The sequence below is a fragment of the Drosophila biarmipes genome, chromosome 3R (assembly GCF_025231255.1).
Source record: "Drosophila biarmipes strain raj3 chromosome 3R, RU_DBia_V1.1, whole genome shotgun sequence".
NCBI lineage: Eukaryota > Metazoa > Arthropoda > Insecta > Diptera > Drosophilidae > Drosophila > Drosophila biarmipes.
This window is the reverse complement of record NC_066616.1, coordinates 9,931,718-9,954,236: the sequence shown is the minus strand read 5'-3', so window position 1 is coordinate 9,954,236 and position 22,519 is coordinate 9,931,718. Positions and strand designations below refer to the sequence as shown.

Sequence of the window (22,519 nt, the reverse complement as noted above, 5' to 3'; positions counted from 1 at the left end):
CACTCGGACTCTGATTCGCATCCAATGCTGCAGCCGTTCGTTAACGAGCTTTTGATACACTTCCCCACACACTCGCACTGACCCCTGACACGATTTCAGTTTGATATGGGTGCGGGAAACTGCTGACTAAAGGCCAAGGCGAGGGCTCCAATAAAGGCGTAAATTAATTAACAATATCGCATTTCCGAGCGCCACAAGTGAGCTCGGCAGACCGCTCATAACAAGTCTAAATCTAGGGGAACCCTCAGCGCCCCAGCCTTCCGGCAGGGAAATATATTCTCGGCATATGCGCGTTTCCTTATGTTTATTTGCATAAGTAGCTCAACTCGCTGACGGAAAAGCCGGAAAAGCGGGAAAAACGGGGAAACCAGAGGGGCGTTGCCCCACCACATACATATGCGTGTACAAATTACGGCCAAAAAGAATGGGCTGACAGACAGCCTGGCGAGGGGATGGCCAAAAGGGGCGCACGGGCCGATTCAACTAGTTGAATGATGTCCTTAATAATGAAGGAGCAAACCAGAACCTTAAATAAACATGACCGCTGCTCCTCCAATCGCTCTGCCCGCTCCGCCAGTCATCTCCATCTCCATCTCGCATTACGAATGGACTCTAAGCGGAAATATTTGTTTTCAGACAGTTTTATCTTTCGGGTCAAATCATATGTCATCTTTTGCGTATTTATTCTGCCGGCAATAAATTCTGCAGCAGCAACAGCCTCGAGGGGGAACGGAATGTATATGTATCCACATATTTTGGGTTCAGCTCAGTTCGGACAGGTGGATGTGGCTGTGGATATGGAGATATATAGGTTGTGCGTGTGCTGGGGTTGTCCGGGCCACATTATTAGGAAAGTTTCCAGCCCGTTGTCGTCTCGCCCTGTCGGCAATGAAAATTGCGGTTTATGTTAATCACGGGCCAGCCAGAAAAAACCGAGCACCGAAAAATTGACAAATTGCTCCGAATGCGAATATATACGTTTGGTAACTCGACGTTCTCGAGGATTGATTTATGTGTGGGCGTGTGACTGAGATGGTGTTTCTCGGGTGTTTGGCAGTAGACGTGGGTGTTGGTGTGGGCGTTGGCGTTGGGCGGTTGTTTTTGTCCTTGGGCCCGGGCTCTCTTCTGTCCCGGTTGCAGACAATTAGGCAGACGGTTTGTCAATCCATCCGACTCGCTTTCCCTTTCTCCCGTTGGCGTTACCGCCTTCTTTCGAATTATAGCACGTAGCAACGTGTTACAGCCTAATTAAAATTAAAAAGGACTTCGAGTCCTTGACACGACCACCCAGCGGGGGGTACGCGAGGCGGGCAGGGGGCCTGCCATTCAGGAGACCCAGCGATACGTCACACAAAGTCAAAATTCGAGGCAGCCCTCCAGCCAAACGCCACTCAGACATGGACGTATCCGTAGGACACCTAAAAAAAAAGCAATGCAAATTTAAGAATTTTTTAAGAACTCTCTTTTAACCTTTAAGAAAGTAGTCCTGTTGCTAGACAGATGTTATGGTATAATAAGACTTAATATATTATATTAATATATATGCTTATAATATTTTATTGGTATTCTAAAAGAGGTATCTTCGGTAAAGCCTCGCACTTGTGGAAATCTTAATCAGTTCTTTATTTGCTAATATTTTTCCGAGTGCACTTTGGTACACCTATGACCATATGAGGGCATCTCTAATGTGCACACAAAACGTGCTAATGCTGTTGGAAAACAAGAGGGGAGGGGGACTCGCAGCGCCGTTTGGGATGGGGGTTGAGGGGTCAGAGGTCAGGGGTGTGTTCCTGCCCGCACACGCTGCTCCTGCTGCCGCTGCCGTTGCCGTTGTCTTGATGTCAAATGTAAGTGGCACTGTAGAGCCAAGGCTGCTGGCGGTTGACGCTCGGCGGTTGACGGCTGACGGTGGGATCGTGGGGACTCCGCCTGCATCTCAATATGCATCTGCATCCGCATCAGCTTCTGCATGCCTAGAAATGCACTCTGGAAAAATGTATAAATAATCAATCAAAGCCATCGATTGGGGGTATTTTTATGAAAGTTATTTCCTTTTGAGTAATTATAGTTTAACGGAAAACATTTATATTCAAATCTTATTGCGATTTTTTTTATAACTTCTGTATTGTATATATAATACTTCTTGCCAAATTAACTAAGCTAAACTGATAAGCAAATACAAATACTTTAAACAACTAGATAACTTTTAAAAAGCTTTTCAGCCTCAACACAGTATCTTACAACCTTATAGATACGAGTTTGTACCGAAGCCTGTGCTATTGGTGGCGGGGCATAACTACAGCTGTAGAATAGATTGTGTGTACAAATTGAGAGGATATATATTTTTTCTCATTTCTGCAAACTGAATCGCTGTTTGTCGGATGCTCACTGATATTGTAGTTAGGAAGGCATCGTTCGCGCCTGACTGCCTTCCCCACCCTCCATCCGCTCCTAGAAGGACCCCCATTCGCCACTCCCGCGATTACAATCAATATAAATCACATTTACCCAGAGCGAAAATGCTTTCTACTCCAGCGAAGAAGCCAAAAATTCATACGCAACAGGGGAATTTGCTACTTTTTTACGATATGCGAATGCGTTGCGTATGTGCATGTGGCTGTGTGTAAATGTTTATATATTGTACAACAGCAGACACAGACGCCGAAAAAATTGGGGAAGGGGGGTATTTACAGATGGCGCCGGCTCCTTTACTTCTACTATTTCCACTTTCGACTTACCACGTCTATTTTTTTCCATTTGCCCAGGATACGAAAACACAAAAGCCCCGAAAAGCCAACAGGCAGGCAAATATGCAACAAATTCTCATTCAAAACACGCACGCAAATTTCTCCAATTCGCTGGGAAAAAAGGGAAAGACCTGGGAAGCTCGGGGGAGTGGGGCTGGGGAAAATGGACCTGGCGATGCGAAACCGATGCAAAGTGTAATAGAATGAGGATCGAAACGTACAACAAAGGATGGCATAATAATAAAAAATTTAAGATGTGTAAAAAACATAAAAAGAAAATTCATTTGCGCCAAATTTGTGGATTTCACCTTAATCTTTTCATGGCTCCCTCACCGCGCCAACAAAGTGTGCGAAAATCGATGTACCTATTTGAGTGGGCCACCATTTGGCCGCATTTTCCCGCCACGGTTACGGCCGGGAAAGGGTTCCGGGTGCGTCGTCCTCGTCCCTTTTTATTGGTTTGTGGCCGGGAGAGAGGGCGGGGCTGTGGCCATCCTAGATCCCAGCGGTAGCCGTAAGAGCTATTTAAGTTGACTTGTCCTGCTCTCGAGTTTTACAATCGCTTACCCGGAATTACGATGCAGCACGTAGCCATGTGGATGTATGTATTCCGTGGCCTATTTGATGATGTATGCCCCGTAATAAGGAAGCTGTACACACATATGGATATGAGGCCGAGGCAGATACGACAAGAATCTTGGATTCACACTAGATATGGAAATGGAGCAACGTCCATTCGCAGTTGACAGTGCCCACTACCTACTTGGCGAGCGCTTCAATTGAATTAATTGAAATTCTTCACTCAACTAAGTGAGCTCACAGAGCGAATCTGTGTGTTCGTGAGAACTTGTAAATACGACAAGACCAGCAATCAAGTTTAGTTCCTTCATCCAGATCTTAATTTTTAGGGCAGCGCCACAGTGCGGGTCATTCGCTCAGATCCATAACCGTATCTGAAAGATGAATATCTTGGAAGCAAGGAATGCATTCCAAGAGGAAAATAATATTAAACTGTTTGAGAAACGCCTCCGGCTAGCTGCCTTTCTTTCAGTTTCCAATAAAACGACGTGATATTGAACCTCAACCTTAACACGTAATAATTATTGCACTTTAAGGAGAAAAAGATTGAATTTCTCGGGTCATAAAAGCAATTGTAATTTGGACATTGAGGCTAATAGATGCTCAATAATTGCTGTGATGAATTGCATTGGAATCTCTTTAATGAGTAATTGGAATTAATTTACATTGGAGCTCAGAAGGTCAAATTATATTTTTAAAGTAGATACGGAAAGTGATAGCTATTTTTGCTTTAAGGATATTATTACAAGGCAACACTCTTGGGCCAAGGATTATAAAAGGTTGTCGTGAAAATGATTAATTAAGGATTAAATTGGGGGAGCAACACAGTTCGTTTGAGTATTAGCTGTTCAACTGTCTTTGAAAATATAACGAAATATGAATGGGAAGAGGTATTTATTTCGAGATTTAAAAGAACACGACGAGCCACCCAGAAGATGGGTGTGAGAAAATAAGAGTCTCAGCAATGCATTTGCCACCCTCCAGGCACCCACATCTTCGCACCTCATCAACTTAAGCGCTAAAAGTGCATAATGCCGGACTCTGAAGTGGACAAAAATTGAATCTCCCAGCATATGGTTATAATCCCGGCAAGCGTATTAGGAACTTGGTCGGGGCATGGGGAACTTAGGGGACCCAAAGAACTCGGAGAACTCAGGGGACCAGCCTAATCTATTATGCGCCTGGACAATCTGTTTGTGTGAAAAGCCGTCGGCGATGGTGATTTAAGATCCGAGATGGAAAACAAGCCGGAGAGAGTGCGTTTAATAATCTGGCATGAATGGGAGGCGGCTATTTCGAGGCGAGTGCTACTATTTCAATTTCAGTTTCAATTCGACTATATGCGGGATAGTTCAGATGACCGGCTTAGTCGGTAATCAACTGCAGCTCGGGGTGGAAAGTGCCGCGTGGAAAGTGGAGTGGAGTGGGCGGGGAAACTGCCCGCTCTTGTTGTTGCGGAATTGAGTCGCACCAATACATCCAGACGGTCACTTCGCATATGAGGGCGATCTCTCACACACACTCGAGAGCCGCCACACACACAGGGAGAGTAATGAATTGATGGTTATTTTCAAAAATCCAACGACTGTCCGCGCGATCACTGCACAAATCAGTTGTGGAATCGCCCTCGAGCGGCAATGTTCTCCGCGTTCTCGAGCTCGGACCCAGAACAGAGCAGAGATCACTGATCGCAGATCTTGTGGACTCCCGAAACCGCAGTGCAACCTATATCTATGAATCGTCAACCCAAGGAATAGTTTGAAATCGGTGCTTCACACAGTCTGGCTCTTGCTCTCGCCCATTAATTTTGAATTCCATGAGTATGCACGAAAATATGTACGTTTGAGATCGACGACTACTGGTCAATTCTCCGATCGGGGTTAAGACCCTGCCAAGGCGCGATAATCGCAATCAACGTTCTCGTCGTCGAGCGGCAACAGCAGCAGGCACTCCAGCAACAGCAGCCGCTCAGCAGCAACACCATCATCTACAGCAACATCGGCGACGAGTCTGCCCCGCGTACGGATCTGTATCTCACACCCACTCTCGCTCTCCGATTCTCCGGAATCCAAAAGTATGTATGCGATAAAAAGAAATTTCCTATATAACAGCACTTTTTTGACTTAGCAAATGAATTATCTAAAACCAAATTTGTAGATAATATATAAATATGAAAAAGAAGTATTACCAACATATTACCATTTATAAATCCAAGAGAAACGTATTTTGCTCAAGAAAAACTTTGATTAGGTCAAATTTCATCGAGATGCAAAATAATTACATTCATTAAAACACTCTAAAATTAAATAATTTTAATGGGAAAAGACTATGAAATTTCGGAAAATAATATATAGTAAAAGATTTTTATTGAGCATATCAAAACATTACCAAAAATAAATATTAACTTGTTGTTTATAGGGATATTAATGAATGTACAAATCTATTAAAAGCCTGAACAAAAGTCCAGCTCCACAATTTAAAGCTTTAAGAAATATAACAATAAATGTATAAATTAAAAGATGATTAAGAGGAACATTCAAGTCCACTTAAATGCCGGCTAACGCCCTTAAAGATGAAAATCTAATAAGCCTAATTGAAATTGACTGCGATGACAAAGCCGCAGTTAATGGCAATCAGGAAATGCAACAGATTTCCAGCGACTCGGCGGCGATTGTTGCTAAACTGGACTCACTTAACTAAGTGTTATTGTGCTCTGATTAATCTATGTATATTCCAATTTAGCTGATGAATGCATTCAGGCAGCTATTTATTATTGTGCTCTGCTTGTGCATCTTGCGCTGACAAATTGTTGGATGCGAATGCGAATGCGAGGACCTCGGCTCTTTTTTGACAAGTACTTGACGCTTCTGCCCCGGCAGCAACGGCAGTCATAATCGGGCGATGCGGCAACAATAAGACTGTGTGGCAGCGTCGCATTGTATGTAGTTATATTCGTTTAAATTCAATTGACTTTGAATGCTCCAGCAATAAAGGCAGCCCAGAACACAGACATACGGACACTCAGCCACGTCGTTGTCGTCTGTCATGGAGCAATTTTGAACGCTGCCGGCGAATACGGGCATTGGGCATCGGGCATCGGGCAACGGAAAACGAATGAGGGTCAATTAAGCCAATTTAAATTTAATAAACTTATGTATTATGTGCAAGAGGTTACTAGCCGTACACGACTTGCAATGATACACATCTACATGGCGGCTGGGCGGGTGGGGTGAGTTGAACGAAATGTTTATATTTTTTGGGGGGAGGAAAACATTTCAAAGAGACAGCTGCCACAGAAGGTTAAGTATCTCGAACAGATATTAATAACTCAAAAACTAAACGATAAAGTGCATAGTTCAGAATACATTAACCTTGTCGTACAGCGGATGGAGGCATCTTCAAGCTGTCAATTGTGACAGAGATCCAGAGAAAGTACTTCCACACTAATTGATTTATTATTGCAGAACACGGAGCTCGCAGCATGGAATTCGGAGATCAAAGAGCACGGATCAAGGGTGAATATAATGTTGGATATGTGTTTCCCAGTGCCCACTTACCGAGCTCGCTTTCCTAAGTACTAGTGCCGCAGGAGTTAGGTTCGTGTCCGCAATACCTCCTGCTGCCCAAGTGCTTATTAAAGCGGCGAAGTTGTCCACCGCAAGTGAGAGAGAAAGTGACCGGTTCGGTTCCATTTAGTTATAATTTAATTGTATTTAATATTTCTCCTAATAGTTACAAAAACTAGGCTTGACAAATTATACTAATCTTTGCGTTTGCTGTTCGTATCGCACGAGTATCGCCTGCCCCCGCGTTTACAGTTTGAGATTAAGTGGCAGCAATTCTCTAAGATACGTGTATAGTACATTTTTATTCAGATATATATACTATCCTCAAGCTGTAGGGTGTCCGCTCCAGGGAAGAAACGCCGCTGCCGTCGACTTGATGCGGTATTCCGAGTTCCTAACTCAGAGCTGGGAATTTCGAAAGCCGTATTGCGAGGCTCTGGAAGGGACACACTCCCTCCGGATCGCTCCGAAGATTTTGTACATATGTTGCGGCGTAGCAATTGTTCTATAAATGCTTAATTTACTCCTAGATGGGGGCAACACAACGTACATCGAAGCGAACGGCCTTTCGTCCTCACAGTAAATTATGAACTATGTACAGTTGTCGGTTGGGGTTCGGAGCGGTTAGGCAAATTCAAATTACAGGGAGAATCTCGGGGAGCCGGAGTTCAGGAGTTCAGGAGTACTGGGCTCCCTGCCTGCCCAGCTGTATAATCATGTATGTACACTTCGCTTAGACCGCTAATTAGGACTACTTAGCTCTAGTTAAATACACGTATGTGGTAGCTACACTTAAACACTCGAGTTAATCGAAACGAAAATCAATAGGTAATACTTTCATAGAGGATATGGACATGATATTCTCACAAATGCGACTCCCGCAGTACTCTGCCGGGAACTCTGGAAGAGTGCAGGTCCTGTTCAGATTAAATGGATATATATACGTTTATTGGTATACTAAATATGGCGTAAATTAGTTGCGATCGGCCTGCTCAGTTTGCTTTTGCTTAAGTGTTTTGCATTTTGGCGCACAACAATGACCTCGGGTTAGCTAGGCGAGCGTTAGGATGTCGGCGATATGTTAAGTTGACAGCGTTTGTTTGTCGGAACCCTCGCGGGAATCTCGGGGACTAGGATAGGATACAAGGTGTACGGGTTACAGGATAGAGGATATCGGATGTTGGATATGGTGTGCGGGTGAAACGTTAAACGATATGTTCTTTAGAAGTAGTTTCGTTCGCTCCTCTCTCTCGTCGAGAATACACTCTATATGTACGTTCCTTATCGGGCTTAATTACAACAACAGATGACAACGATTATTTACAAAACGAGTGTATTGCAGTTACACTTTTGGCATTGCATTAAGTACACAAGATGCTTACGAGCTAGGAGAAGTCTTTCCTCAAACCATGCGAATAAATACGTCTAGCTGCTAGGATATTATTCGATACGATGCGGTACGATACTCATGTATTAATACATTTGCCACTCTATACCATTTGGTTTTTTGTACACTCAGAAGTAAGTATGGGCGTGAGAGCTTTATATACAACTTTCCTGTATGCGGTTCGAGGTGGTGACGATCTCGGGACCGGTGCGAAATCGGTACTCGCTGAGCGAGGACGTCACCGACGGATTGTTCGGACTCAGCAGACTGACCTCCATGGGCTGGGGCGTCAGGTGGTACGAGGACGAGGGCGTCGAGGTGCTCACGTTGTAGTTCAGCGAACCCAGCGGCGGACTGCAGGTGGTGATGCCCTTTTTGTTCAGTGTCGCATAGCTCTGAGTGGGTTGTGATTTTGGGGAGAAGGAAGAAAGCGGGTGAGGAGAGGCCCGAGATGAACACCATGAAATATAGGGTATGATATGTGTAACCAACACCAAAAGCTTTAAGCCTAAGCTGGCGAAATATCGAAGGATGGATTATCGATTAGATTGACAAACTACACATTTATAAACATGTAATAAGTTATAGAGAGCTTTCGATTAATTTAAATATTACATATTTAATCAAAATATTGCTTCGATTAATAAAGAATCGATTATTTCGATAGCCCTGTCGACACTTTGCCAGCTCTGATTTTAGGTCTCAAACTCACGATCTGCTTGCTGGGCCGGAAGGTGTAGTGGAGCACCTCGTTCCCGGAGCTGCTCATCAGTCCGATGCTGGACAGCCCCTCCGCTGCCCCCAGTCCCGCGTCACTGCCCCCCTTCGTGAGCTCCGTTTCCCGGAGGTAATCGCGCTGCATCAGCCGGTTCGAGGGGCTGGCGAAGCCCGGCGGGGACACCAGGCTCTTCAGCGGACGTTTTTCTGCAAATACATTAAGTTGGGGGATTAAATGACTAAGGGAAGGTAGGCTGCAACGAAGGTGATTTACTCTATTCAAGTATATTCTGAGCATCTATATAATTTAAGAATTAAATTTAAATTTAATTATAGGAAAAACAAAACTTGAAATAAAATAAATAAGTTAAAATTGTTATTTTATAAGCATAAAATATTTATCTTTATTTAAAAATCATACTGCAAACTCTTTATTTTATTGCTTCTATTTTAACAGTCTCTTCAAGTTTTTAGCAGGTTCCAAGGAAGTCCCAGGAAATACTCACCATACTGATTTGGTATAACATCGGGATCTGTGTCGTCTATGTCGGCCTGGTCCGCCATGGGACTGTGCCGGGTGCGGGCATTGGAGCGCATTGTGTCCCCGGGCATGGCCATCAGACCGATGGGCGAGCTGCCCTTCATTCCGCCGTCGAGGCCCACGCCCCCTCCGCCCACGCCCACATCCCCGAGGGCGGAGCAGTCGACGGCGTTGCGACCGTCGCAATTGAGGGGCAGGAGGCTGTGGTGCGGCTGGTGGTTGCCGGATCCGTCCGTCTGGACGCCCGGATGCAGCGGGTCCAGCTGGCAGTCCGCCGGAATCGTGAGCTGCGTGTGCTTGGCCACCTTCAGGTTGCTGTCGCTGCGCCTGCAATTTAAATGGGAAGCCATTAGGGCAAAGCCGCAGCCATTAGCCATTAGCCGTGGGACGGGGTGTCCGTACCGATTGGAGAACCTCCGGTAGATGGCCGCCAGCATGATGCAGAAGATGGCGAACAGCAGGCCGCAGAAAAGGGTCAGGCCGGCCAGGAACGGGGAGAGGGGCATCGAGAGGCCGGTGGAGGCACCTGCGTAGGGCCGCAATTAAATTATTGCCACATAATTCGCAATTACTGGGCTTCGCTCCTCGGCACCCGCCACTCACCTGTGAACTTGGCCACGCCCTTGAAGTTGATGTCGTCGATTATGGTGGGCTCCGAACGACCTTTGGCATTAACGGCGAATATCACCATGCGATAGGTGGCCGCCTGGTCCAAGTTGTCTATCACAAAGGTCACTGGCGTGTGCTGCATTGATAAGATGGGAAATATATACTTTCCGAAGAACTTTCAAAATTCTTTAGAAGGTTCCAAAAACGTAAAACCCATCTGTCATTTTCATTCAGAAAAAAAAAATAATTGGGATTCGTGACCTATAAGAACCATATTTAATATAACATTAAACCCGTAATCTAAGAAAGTTAAGTTACAAATTTCCATTTTCTAGCAGTTAGAAAACCTGAGTTTTTTATTTTTACTTTAAGTGTAAGAGTTGTGAGTAACAAAAAAAGAATTATTTTTTTTCTAAAACCCTTTTTTCAAAAGGGAAAACTATTTTACTATATAAGTATTTACGGGTGATGCTAATAATTCATTGCATGCTTTTAGGCACATTAGCCTTTAATCCCAGATCATTATTTATTTTAAATAATCCATTCATCCCATTACTATACAATTACGAAAAATAATATTCGGGGAGAATTTAAAAATGTAAATAAGGCGACCTAAAGTATGCAATATCTTGCCCGCTTATCTCCCGCTGTGCTGGACACTTCAGGCCAATTAATTATTTTAAACCCCCATTGATTAGAGGAAGACCCCGATAAAGTTGTTTAATGGGTTCGCTCGGTAATTAGGATTCCCGGTGCTTATTAGCCCCAACCCCAAAGATGGCTTACCGAAACCGTGATGTTCCTTGCCAGTCGCAGCGTGTTCAGCTCGACCAGCTCCAGCATGAATCCCTGCGGAAGACCGCCGTCGAATCCCTCCAGGCAGTCGACTTGCAGCGAGTCCACCGACTGATTGGTCACCGAGCAGTTTTGCAGGGGAAACGGCCGACCTGCGGATAGAGTTACGTTCGCCCCGATTAACTGGGATAATGCAGACGACGACGACGATGAGGATGATGATGATGGTGATGGTTCCTTACCGGCTGCCACAATTTGGAACACGCAGGGACTCTTCTGCGTGCCAATGGAGTTCTTCGCCCAGCAGGAAATCGTCCCGTAGTCGAGGTCCGTGCTGGGAGTGTAGTTTAATCGCGACATGCCGGTCTTTAAGGGGATATAGGGGATATAGATACACGGATAGTTAGCAGTTGTAAAGTGGCTCTTCTGTCCTCAGACAATCCTACCTCGCTGGAGTGCAGACGGGCTGGCAATTCCGTTTGCTCGCCGGACGAGTTGAAGGTCCAGTGGAAGGAGTCCGCCGGCGGCGAGGAGTCCACCTCACATTTCAGGGGCAGGGTCTCGTGCTTGAGGGCCCCCAAGAGCTCCTCGTGGTCGGTGGCACAAATCGGGGCATCTATCGAAGTCAAGTGAGTAATTAGAGCGCTTATTGAAATATTTAACGCCCTATCAGGACGCTCGAACGAAACGATTGCCGATATGCAGGCCCTCGCTTTAACAGTGCACTCAAAACAATGGGGTCGATAAAAAGAACACAAAAAATCTAGGAAGTAACTATTATTTTATCCATTTTATTTTCCGTAAGTTTCCTAGTGCCTTATGAATCACTTAGTATTTCTAAATAAACAACATGTGTGACGAAAGTACGTAAAAGTATGCAGTGAGTAAAGGAAAGAAGTCTTTTTTAATGTGTTCAATATTCTTTTAGGACTAAAATATTTTGTTGCATCTTTTAAACACCTAAAAATGTAATTAACAAAAACTTAAGCCCTTGTGATAAACATACTCCCAAAATAATAAAATGCGTCGTTAGATTGCGTGTTAATAGGGTTTTCATAATTAATTTAATTAAAGTTTAATTAAGTTTAAATTTTTTATTTAAAACGTTCATGACTGAATACTTTTTATGTACCTAATAAACCCAAATTTTCACCAGTGATAGACCTTAAACGGCCTGAATTAATTCAAAATTTCGAATTTGGCTGCCGCATTTTGGGCATGGCTATGCCTAAGCCAGGGGGCGGAATCCGACCCTGTCTATTGGTCATTTGGAATATCATTCGGTGCCAGAGTCAGGGAATTCCGAGAAGGAGGCAGGGCAAGTGCCAAGGCAATGCATTCATTGCGCCATAATCTTGGTCATTAACGTGGGTCGAAGGGCTGCGGGTCGGGGAAAATGGGTTTGGTTCGGGTCTGGGGGCCATGGGGCATGTACGAGTATATATGTCTGTGCTGGGGACTTGGGCCGACACACCTACTCTGCCTTTGTTCTTGGCTTTCGGCCAGAATACAGCACTGAGCCCCGTACTCTAAATACATTAAGAGCCATTCAAACTCAAGGATTAAATTGGAAATTACAGAGACGTTAGTTCAAAGCCAAACTTGGCTGACTTCGCCGGTGGCGGAGGGGCATCTCGGGTGGAGACGGTCGGGATTTGGCTGCGATTTACTTACAGCGTATGCGCAATGTGACCGGATTACTGGGGCCCTTGCCCTCCGAGTTGACAGCCAGGCAGGTGTAGTCGCCGGCCGAGGCACGTGAGACGCTCTGCAGCACCAGCGACTGATCCGACAGGATGACACCCGCGGATATGTTGTGCTGCAGCTCCTTGCCCTGCAGAGAGAGAAAAGAGGGGAAAGAAAACACACAAATTAGTCGGTTATTTGATATATGGCACACGAAAGTATCTGTCGTACAGGGCGTATGGATTTAAAGCTAGTAGAGAGCTTGTACACAGGGCGTATGATGTGATGTTAATCTAACTAACTTTTAGCAAGTCAATAAAAATATATTGTTAGCCACTGGCCACCATAAAGTGTTAATAATTATTACTAGGAAAACAACATTTTATCAACTTGATATTAAAACAGGTAGGCTTAAAATACTTATGAATATTTTTCGTATAAAATTGTATTTTATTTAGAGGCATTCGAGGCATTCGATTCGACACAATAGGTATTTTTCATATTTTATATTACTCGGACTTCGTTTAAAAAGATAAAATCTGTATATTTGTTTGCATTTCTTCTATTGCAATATAGCAGTTTAGATTAAAAGTTCACATTGTAAACGAAATAGAAGAAATAAAATAGAAGTTGTGTGTTTTGATTTATTCCCTTTAAAAGTATATATCAAAACGATATGTGATATCAACTCCAAGGGCTACGGAACTTATAAAACTGAATATAATTCCCTAAGCTTTTCATCAGTGCACCCATTATTCAGGGCCATGCTTACGTTATGGAACCAGGACATCTTGTAGGGCTTCGGGTTGGCCAGCACAATGCACTCGAAGTACGCATCATCGCCCTCCTTGATGTCGTCGGGATTCAGCGAGGAGCCAATCTTGAGCGTGGTCGTCGGCTGGTCTGTGGACACATGGGAGAAACGATTTTTTCGCAATTAGGCTACACGCTCTCTCGGTTTTCCGCAGCTTTCCTTACAATGGACAATGAGTCGCCATTTGTCCTCGATGGCGCTGCCGTCGATGAATTGATTTTCTGCCCGACATGTTAAATATTTGCCGTCGTCCTCGCGTCCGGGCGTAAACGTCAGTATACTTAGAGATTGATTATCGGGTTCATTAAACTAAAAAAGAAACGCAAACAGAGTCCATTAGGAAATGAATAATGAAACGGAAGCGGGCGGAAAGTAACCGAACGGAACAGAAAGTTAAGTTAAGGGAAACCAGACCGGCCAAGGCCAAGGCGCAAAACCGGCGAAAATGGGAAGGAAATTTGTGGCAATTATAGGCGACGCACACACAGTACACAAAATATTAATTTGTGTTTAATTAATGAGTTTGGGACTTGGCGCATTCATTACGGGTTCTGGCTTACGTTCTTGGTGAGCTTCTTCAGCTGCTTGCTGCCCTTCCACCAGGTGATTAGGGCCGGGGGCTTCGATCCGGAGCTCTTGCACTCCACGTCGTAGGTGCGATCCGCCGAGACGAAGCGATCCTTGGTGAGTATGTGCACGGCAATGGGTTTCACTGGAAGGAGACTCATTAGCCTTACGTTATCTCGGGATCGTTCAGCGCTCCACTCACGGTTCACGTCCAGGATGACGACCTTGTTGTTGGACGGCGTCAGGTTCGTGTTGCTGGCCACGCACATTAGCCGCGAATTCAGGTGCTGCCGGCCAACATTCGGGTAGGACAGGTGGTTAATTGTCTTGCCATCGGGCCGCTGCTCAAAGGACTCGTCAATCGCCGCGTTGTCCAAGTACCAGGTGACATTGGGTCGCGGCCGTCCTGGAAATTGGAGGGTTAAATTAGTAATTGATGCGGTTGATGATTTATTTATCATTCAAAATGCTGGAATTACGAAATTTAAATACTAAGAAACACAGGAATTTCCCTTTAATAAATTATTTGGTTATTAATTTTACAACCCTTTTTGCACCTTTTATTGAACGTTTATACTTTACATAACAAATAATTCACTGTTTTGTGTAGGGACCGCAGTAAACGGAATTTTTCATAGGAGCTCAGTTATCTATTAAATTTAAGATATACAAATTAAGAGTTTTGTATGTACGAGTACTTCTGTGAAAACTTGTCCAAGAAGGGACACCGTCTTCAAACTTTTTGTACAACCGACAACTTAAGAACTTTACAAAGTCCTTTGACCTATATTAATATTAAATCGAGTTGTGATTTTTGAGAACAAGTAAAAACCCTCACCTCCAGAAACTTCGCAGGACAGGACGATGTCATTGCCCTCGTTGAAGGACTCCACGTTTCCGGCCTTCTCGTGCCTGTTCTGGCCGTAGATGATGGGCTTGTCCGGCGGAACGATGACGGTGAGGTTGATCTTCAGGTTCCGGGTGGGCGAGTTGCGGAAGTCGACGCGACACCGGTAGACGCCCTCGTCCTCGATCCGGATGTTGTCGATCTTCAGCTGGGCGGGGTGGGTGGTGCTGCTAAAGTGGGCGCGAGTGCCGAAGGCCGAGGGCGAGGACCACAAACGCGCCTGCCCGAATTGCCGGCCTCGCACATCGAAGCTGTAATGAAGGGGATTTAAATGTAGGTCATTAATTTGCTTAATTAAGAGAGGGGGAATTATAAACCGGTTCTAACGAAGTACAATTCATGAAAATTAAAGGCAAAATGCCAGTCTGAAAGGCATCAAAGTTGTACTTTGTGGGAATACTAACTGTTTCTATTAAATAACTTGCTAAATCTCAAATTTTTTTTCATATTCGACGGTTTTCATTTAGAAACAAGCACCATTTCTCATTAGGAAACATGAATAAAAAAATGTTTTGTTTACTAAAGCATTAGCTAAATCAATTTAAACCAATTCAACAATTTGTTTACATGATATTTAATTATACCCCAGGGCTGGGTTATTGTGAATACATGATATGCGTAAGCTTTGATGTTGGAGAATAAACATGTTTGATTAATGACTTGATTCGAGTTTTTAATTATGTTAAATACGCTTTGCAAAATTTCGTATATAATACGTTTTTTAATTCTTACTTTAATTTATAGAGGGGCTTGTAAAGTTTTAACTTACTTGTAGATGGGTTCGCCGTCGCCCTCGCGGAACCAAAGGACCATATAGACCGCATCGTCCCGCTCCTGCGGCGAGATGTCGCACGGCAGCATGGCCTGGCGCCCCAGGACTCCTTGCACGGTGGTCAGCGGGACCGGACGGTCCAGATTCTGCATGAGTTCATCCTGTTCTATGTATGTGCCGAGCACCTGGCCGATCCCAGACAGCATGAGCAGGGGAAGGAGCAACAGCCTCCAGGCACTCGAACTGGGGAAGGGATGGGGCCGGGTGCCCCTGCTCCGGGTGTCCTGCTCCCGATCGTCCAGCTCCTCCCCTTCAACCAGTCGGCAAACTACTTGGTACGTCTCCTCGTGATGCATGATTTTCGCTTTCTCTTTTACTCGAACTTATCGCTTGCTAAGACTTTTCCTTTGACCTTTCTCATAGCCATTGATAGATTATCGCACTTTCATCCATGATGCGGAGTTTGTGGGCGAACGGAGGTGATTGGCTGTCCCTTGGCTGCACAGGGCAATAATTCAAGTCATTAGTTACTGCACTGATATACAAAAACTAAGTGCTGATTTATTCCTAGCTTAAATTATCCGAAGGAGAATTTAATTAAATGTTTTTTAAAAGGGAATACCCTTATAGAGAACCTCTTTATCTCAGTCTAATTTAATTGAAATTATTTTTTATGGAAGCCCTTTGTGCCCTTTCGCTGAATTAAGTTCTTCTTTCCTGCCACCAGGAATTCAGTAAACATTTTCAGTATGAATGTAAAGTATTTAGGCAATGCATGCTTACTTCTTTATTAAATTACACTGTCTGCTAAGTTTTATTTTTGGCCAACATCAAATATTTGGCTATGGAAATTACTGTGTAAATTCCAGCCTGAAACTAATGAAACTAATAAACTGCCCAAAAGCAGACGTGGTTGAATTTAAATATTTAAAATTATCAGTGGCCAATGGGCCTTTAAAGCCGACCAAATTTAAACAGACTCTTAAATTTATGTGGCCGTTGTGAATAATTGGAAAGCATTATATTGTGGCCCTGATAGCATTAAGGCTTATACCTTCAATTCCATTTACCTGCAATGGCTGTGAGATATTTCGAATATTCCTGGGAGGAAAAGCAATTAAGATATGAATCGTAGCATTAATAAGCCCCAATTCGAACACACAATTTGCAATGAAAGTGCTTTACGATGCATTCAAAACCTAGAAACACTGGCCCCTTAGATCGAAGTGATTTCAAAACTTTATTTGGTCAGCATCAAGGGCGTAAATTTAAATAATTTTTTGTTAAACGCGTCCATTGTCTGCCGACGCTCAATTAATAACCGCTGTCATTTCCATTCATCTCGCCAATAAATCAAAGCTGTTTAAGAGAACAATGCGTTCTGGGCTCAGCGCGTCCCACTCATTTTGCGATTTTATAAAGTCGCTTAGAAAGTCGGTTAAGTGTAACTAACAGTTTTATTCAGGTAATCACAGTATTCACAGCTCGTCTAACGAATGGGGTTCTTAAGTCACGGCCAGGATGGAATTCATGACGCATTTTTGCGGTCGACTCACTCAATTTGCGGCGCTGTATGTCAACGTAATATCTTTAAAAATGTGAAGTCATTTGTTTGGCACATGGCTGACATTGCCAAAAACCGAAAATCAAAACTGACAGGGCGAGAAAAGTGAAGTGAGCTGTGCGGACTGTGGCCAAGAAAGTATGGCCAGTCGGTTGGAGTCGTAAAATATGATGATGATGATGGCTGGAATGCCGGGCATATGGCCAAGATGCCCCCATCTACGGCTGCGGCTAAGATCGCCCTGCGATAACAAAGGGTTAAGAGTTATGGGTCTTTCGCTAACGAATGTCTGAGATTCCAGCCAAGTGGCATAGCTCATGCTCATATGTCCACTCAAAGTTATGGGCCTAATGCCCCTTTATGGCCGTTTAATGTTATAACTTAATTAATTATTACGATATTCCATTTCCCCCTGGTCGAAAGAAGAGCTGCTCATAAATATGCCGTCCGCAATTTGCCTATGAATGTGATAGACAAACACTTGGCCCAGACTCCAGACTCAAAGCGCTTTTGATAGGGCTGGTTATATTTGTATACCCTGAACAGAGGTCTAATGGCTTCTTTATGCCGACAAATAATATCAAATAATAAAATATTCAACATCGAAATCAAACACAATCATATCAATCAAACTACGCCTATCTAATTACATGTATCTTTTGACTCACCCAACTACCTTTACTTTGATGGATTTCCAAGGGTATTCGCGGACCTCTTTGTGGCCCTTTTAGTTCTGCCTTTGTTGGCCACTTTTGGTCAATTCCGTCGAAACACTTGGAAATGCTGACAAACTGACCCCACCAAAGAGAACCGGTTACTTGAACGAACTTGAATTCTTTGCTACTTAAAATTCATTAGCTTTTATCTGTTTTTATTGCCACATAGAATAAACAATGGATGCGTTGATTTATTAATTATTTATCTCGTTTTTTCGTTTTTACTTTACAAATAATATAGTAATGTTTACAACGAACAAAAAGAGCTGGCCTAAACAAAGAGGTTTTCCGATTGTTTGATTGAAGGTGTCGCTTTGGAAGTTGAAAGTGCTGGCAAATTGCCTAAGCCAGAAGCATAAACAGGATTTGGGATTTACACCTGTAATTTCAATTTCCCGTCCGCCGGCTGCCACTTAAAGTCGCTAAGCGATTTCTAATGGAAGCAATTAAACCGCCAGCCCCCGCCAAATATATTACCCTTTCTCCACCGGGGACCGACCCATCCGCAGAAGTCGTAAACTTGATTTCCTATGCACTCAAATCGCTGGCCCCATGGGCGCTTTGTTCGCACATGGAGGTGCGAATTTTTCAGCCTGAAAGCAGATCAAAGATATTTGCATACCCCAGCTACACCGAACTATAACTGGGGATGTCGTTCGACTTTCTGGGTAATCGGAGGGGCTTTGAGCGGGGACTCCTCGACTCATCGTCCGCATTAATGGGTATAAATAACTCTTTGATGGGCAGCCGGTTGCTGGCTGGCCGGCGACTTCGGTTTGTTTAGTTTGCTGGCCATTTGTACAAAACACCTTCAGCTTCTACACGAAATATGACAAGAAATCATCCGAAACCGGTTTCGGCTTTCGATGTAATGTGATTTTTGTGAGAAATAGCCAGAAAAAAGCGCCCCACACTAACAGAAATACTATCCTAAGCGGGCTGAGAAACTAATTAAATAAGTTAGGGAAAAAACTACTAAGCACTGAAGGTGAAAAATATTTAAAAAGATCTGTTTAGTCTGCAAATATTTTTAATTTATTTAAAATAAAACGAAATGAAACACCTAGGCACTATTCGGCTAAAACAAAACAGAAATCGTTATTTACTGAAGATGAGTAAGCTTAATTGGAAATCATAATAAAATGTATTCTTTTATACAGATTTGACAACTTAATAGGTGTATTTTTAAAAAGTCATACAAAGCGGTATAAAAATCAAAATTCAATAGAACCAGTTTTATAAAAAGCTTATATTCTAGCTGGTGCTTAGGGCACTCTAACCTTTCCTAATTTCACGAAATGACTAATTTATAACTTTAAAAAGACCAATTATTTTTTGCTGTGCCGAGGAAAAACGAGGAAAAGACAGCCGGGCTCGAATACGCCATGCCTGAAATGCTAAGAGATGTTTGTGGGCCCTGTTTGCTGGCTGATGTTGTCTCTGTTGCCGGTTGCTGTGGTGTTGCTAATTAAGATTACAGACATCGATACTTTTCGGAAAGCAGTGGCACGTACACATATGGCATACAGCATATAGCTTATAGCCAGCCGACAGCTTGGCATGAACCGATATGTGAGTAAAAAGATGGCCGGCAGCAAAAAGGCTGAAAGCCGAGGGGTAGCAAGGCTGGCGGAGGGGCGGCTGATAGCTCCCCAATGTGCTACATCAACGCCGAGTGACAGCGATGAGGCTGTGGCTCCTGGCTTATTAATTATGTAGCTTAATTTGCGATTATGCAGATATGCATGAGCATAAATTTTGAGGGAAATAAGCAGCCAGATAACTCACCTGCTAATGTATGTGCATATATGCCGGCCGATTTCATTCAATATTCCATGTTGTTTTTATTGCCCTGCTTCAGTTTGCTTCGCTTTGTTTGATTTCGATTTTGGTTTGGACTTGGATTTGGATTTGGATTCGGAATTAGTTTTGTTTTTGTTTTTGCTTTTGTTTCTGGCCAGTTCTGCTGGCTAGTGGCTTCTAATGAGCCCCAGACACGCCGTCTGAACGGAATGAATCTGCGATGAGACCGAGAGATAGATGGTTAGGAAACTCGTAGCTCGTAGCTCGTAACTCGAAACTCGGAACCTCTTAACGAACTCGAAACTCGCACTCCTAATTGGCCAAGATTTACGTTCGCACCTCCTGCTGCAATTTAGTTTTGATTTCGTTAAGCTCACACCGCAACGTGTGTCTGCAGCCACTGTATACCCGCACGTGTGTCATTGTGGCCAAGTGTAATCAAGTGCCGCCGAGGATCTCTCGAATCCCTCGAATCTGCTCTCGTTTTGACAACTATTACCATAACAAATCAGCGCGCCTGCCACTGACAGGGCCAATTGAACTGAACCGCACGGGGAGCGACGACAAAAAAATATTTACACGGCACCCGACTATCGAGGGGCCAAGGGTTAAGGGGACTCCTGCTCGGGATGGGACTGGATCAGGGAGTGGGACTGGCAGTGGGAATGGGTTCGAGCACGAGTCACCAAACAACGACGACGAGCAGCCCGTGCCGTGGCCATATCCTTGCAGCCTTGTAGTCCGTATTCTGCTGGTTACTTTTTCTTTCTCTTTTTTATGCCACAGTCGTAAATTCCAATTATCGACGAACTCGAGGCACGGCACCGCAAACCGAGCAGCCAGCCCTTCCGTCGAGTGGAGAGCCGCTGAAGTGGTGGCAACTGGAGCCCGGGCTGGGCGCTCCTGTGGAGTGGAGCGATTTTCAAAGTCAGCCGCGGCAGCGTTTGTTGCTATTTTAGTCTGTCGGGATTTTCATAAGATTTTTTTAATATTTTTTCTGCGGCTAATCCTTGAGTTTGCAGGCAGACAAGGCAGACAAGGCAGCCAGATGGGGTGGGGGGTTTTATCAAAATGCGGCTTTAACAATTTAAATTCAAAAATCCTTCCGCAAAATAAAAGACCATTTTTTGTGGTATATAAAATTGGGAGTAACTATAAACCAATCTTTAAAGTAACAGATAAATCCTTTAATATAATACAATTTTTTTGTGGTATTTAGCATGAGAGAGAAAAGTCACTGATCATTTTTCAATCATACAAAAAAATGCATACATTCATTAAACAGTTTTGGAGTATATTTTTTATAAACATATCTTTGAAAGGGCCACTTATATAAGTAAGTCATTAAGTATTTAGTTAATTTGAGTGATTTTAGGCACCGCTTTATGTGGAGATTGTGTTTTTGGTCAATTACAGGGCCTATTAGAACTTCGAGTGCTGGCAACCGGCAAGGTTAACCCCGGCGATGCTTTACCACTTGGCCATTTGTTGGGCTTATCGTTGGCTCCTTGGGGCCACACACTTTTGCAATTGCTTATATTTCATTAGAGATAATTTGCATTCATCACTTTCGACGCTTTTCGGTTGGGGTCTCGGTTTTTGGGGTTTATGACGGGTTTCATCGAGCACTTGGCCACTAAATCCTGTATCCTGAGCACAATGCCAAACACCTCTTCTACTCACACAGATACGGGTACGCCGTACACTTGTGCGCCTGTATAGGTGCGCTTTCGAGAGCCGAGTTCACTTGTGTGGGTGCGAATGCGCGTTGGTGTGCGTTGCGAGGCGAGAGTGTGTGTGTTAGTTGGTACGAGTGTGTCAGTGTGTTTGTGCGAGTGGGAGCGCTTTAAATGGAAACCCTGAAGCGAACGGATTGGGCTACATTTCCACTTGGACCGCTCGCGTTTTCCGACAGCAACATGTGTACCGTTATAGCTTCGCGTATCTACTGGATACCCATCGTCGGCGTTCCACTCGTCGATGCGTTTCCTCGCGACGCCTGCTTTGATTTGAGTTCGAAATTCGAACTTCGAACAGCCAGCCGAAGAGAAATCCCCCGAAGAGCGGGCCCTGCTTGCCCGAAACTTGGCATACGATATTCGGGGCCTTAACAGTCGGGTGTATCGTACGTCCCAGCGGGTCTTTAAAGTCTACTACCAAAAACTTGGATTGACAAATTTTCCCCGTTCCGCCACCCCCTTGTCGGCCCCACGACTTTGTGCTTATTTATGCGTAAAGATTGCCCCTCAATCCGGAGATATTCGCTACGATGGGCGATAAAAGTTGTCGCTGTAAAAGTAATTAGAGCTAGACACGATTACACCATGTTCCATATCGGCAGCAGATACTCCCTGCTTAACAGATGAATAATTGTGTTGGCAAACATTCGAGGAGCTTGCCGGGGATTGGCCAAGATGGGGGCAGTTAAAGTTAGGGTCGGCCTAAATATAGGGCTTACATTATCTGATAATTGCTGTTAGCTGTAGTATAAAGAGAATATTAGTTAAGATATTATATTTATATTGTTATAATAATTAAATAAACGTTTTTTTGTTTATTGTTGGCTTTAATAACATATTTCGCGCAATATAAATATTAAAATGAATACTTCATGTTAGCAATTATATTTATTTTTAACTACCAGTTAAATTTCAGTAGTATTTTTAATTAATTTTTTATCAGATACATTTTTTTAAAGTCTTTTATTGCAATCTGAAAATTCTTACACATTCTCCATCTCCATCTTGCC

General features: G+C 43.8%; 1 protein-coding gene across 5 annotated transcripts; it reads right to left on the bottom strand.

The window, feature by feature from the left end:
* Positions 1–7,453: 7,453 nt before the first annotated feature.
* On the bottom strand, positions 7,454–21,712 carry LOC108031894 (hemicentin-1). Of its 5 annotated transcripts, none has more exons than XM_044094936.2 (17): positions 21,454–21,706; positions 19,756–19,985; positions 15,685–16,185; positions 14,847–15,166; positions 14,211–14,414; positions 14,002–14,153; positions 13,606–13,750; positions 13,400–13,530; positions 12,616–12,775; positions 11,388–11,557; positions 11,184–11,307; positions 10,933–11,093; positions 10,141–10,282; positions 9,940–10,063; positions 9,503–9,864; positions 8,992–9,203; positions 7,454–7,809 (listed from the first exon to the last, which is right to left on the bottom strand). In XM_044094936.2, the coding sequence occupies exons 3-17, from the start codon at positions 16,041–16,043 to the stop codon at positions 7,756–7,758; spliced, it is 2,820 nt and encodes a 939-aa protein (XP_043950871.1). In that variant the 5' UTR covers positions 16,044–16,185; positions 19,756–19,985; positions 21,454–21,706; the 3' UTR covers positions 7,454–7,755. The 5 variants fall into 5 exon arrangements, with proteins under 5 accessions (XP_043950871.1, XP_043950870.1, XP_050744620.1 ...); XM_044094935.1 differs by lacking the exon at positions 7,454–7,809 and adding an exon at positions 7,824–8,674 and having other exon boundaries at positions 21,653–21,712; XM_050888663.1 differs by lacking the exon at positions 7,454–7,809 and adding an exon at positions 7,824–8,674 and having other exon boundaries at positions 21,698–21,712.
* Positions 21,713–22,519: the final 807 nt, after the last annotated feature.

Excerpts from the sequence above, each read along its gene's own strand:
- LOC108031894 (XM_044094935.1), bottom strand. The coding sequence starts at position 16,043 with ATGCATCACGAGGAGACGTACCAAGTAGTTTGCCGACTGGTTGAAGGG. Across the intron at positions 14,415-14,846 it reads GTCCTGCGAAGTTTCTGGAG|GACGGCCGCGACCCAATGTC; the intron begins GTGAGGGTTTTT and ends TCCAATTTCCAG. Across the intron at positions 10,064-10,140 it reads GGGCGTGGCCAAGTTCACAG|GTGCCTCCACCGGCCTCTCG; the intron begins GTGAGTGGCGGG and ends GGCCCTACGCAG.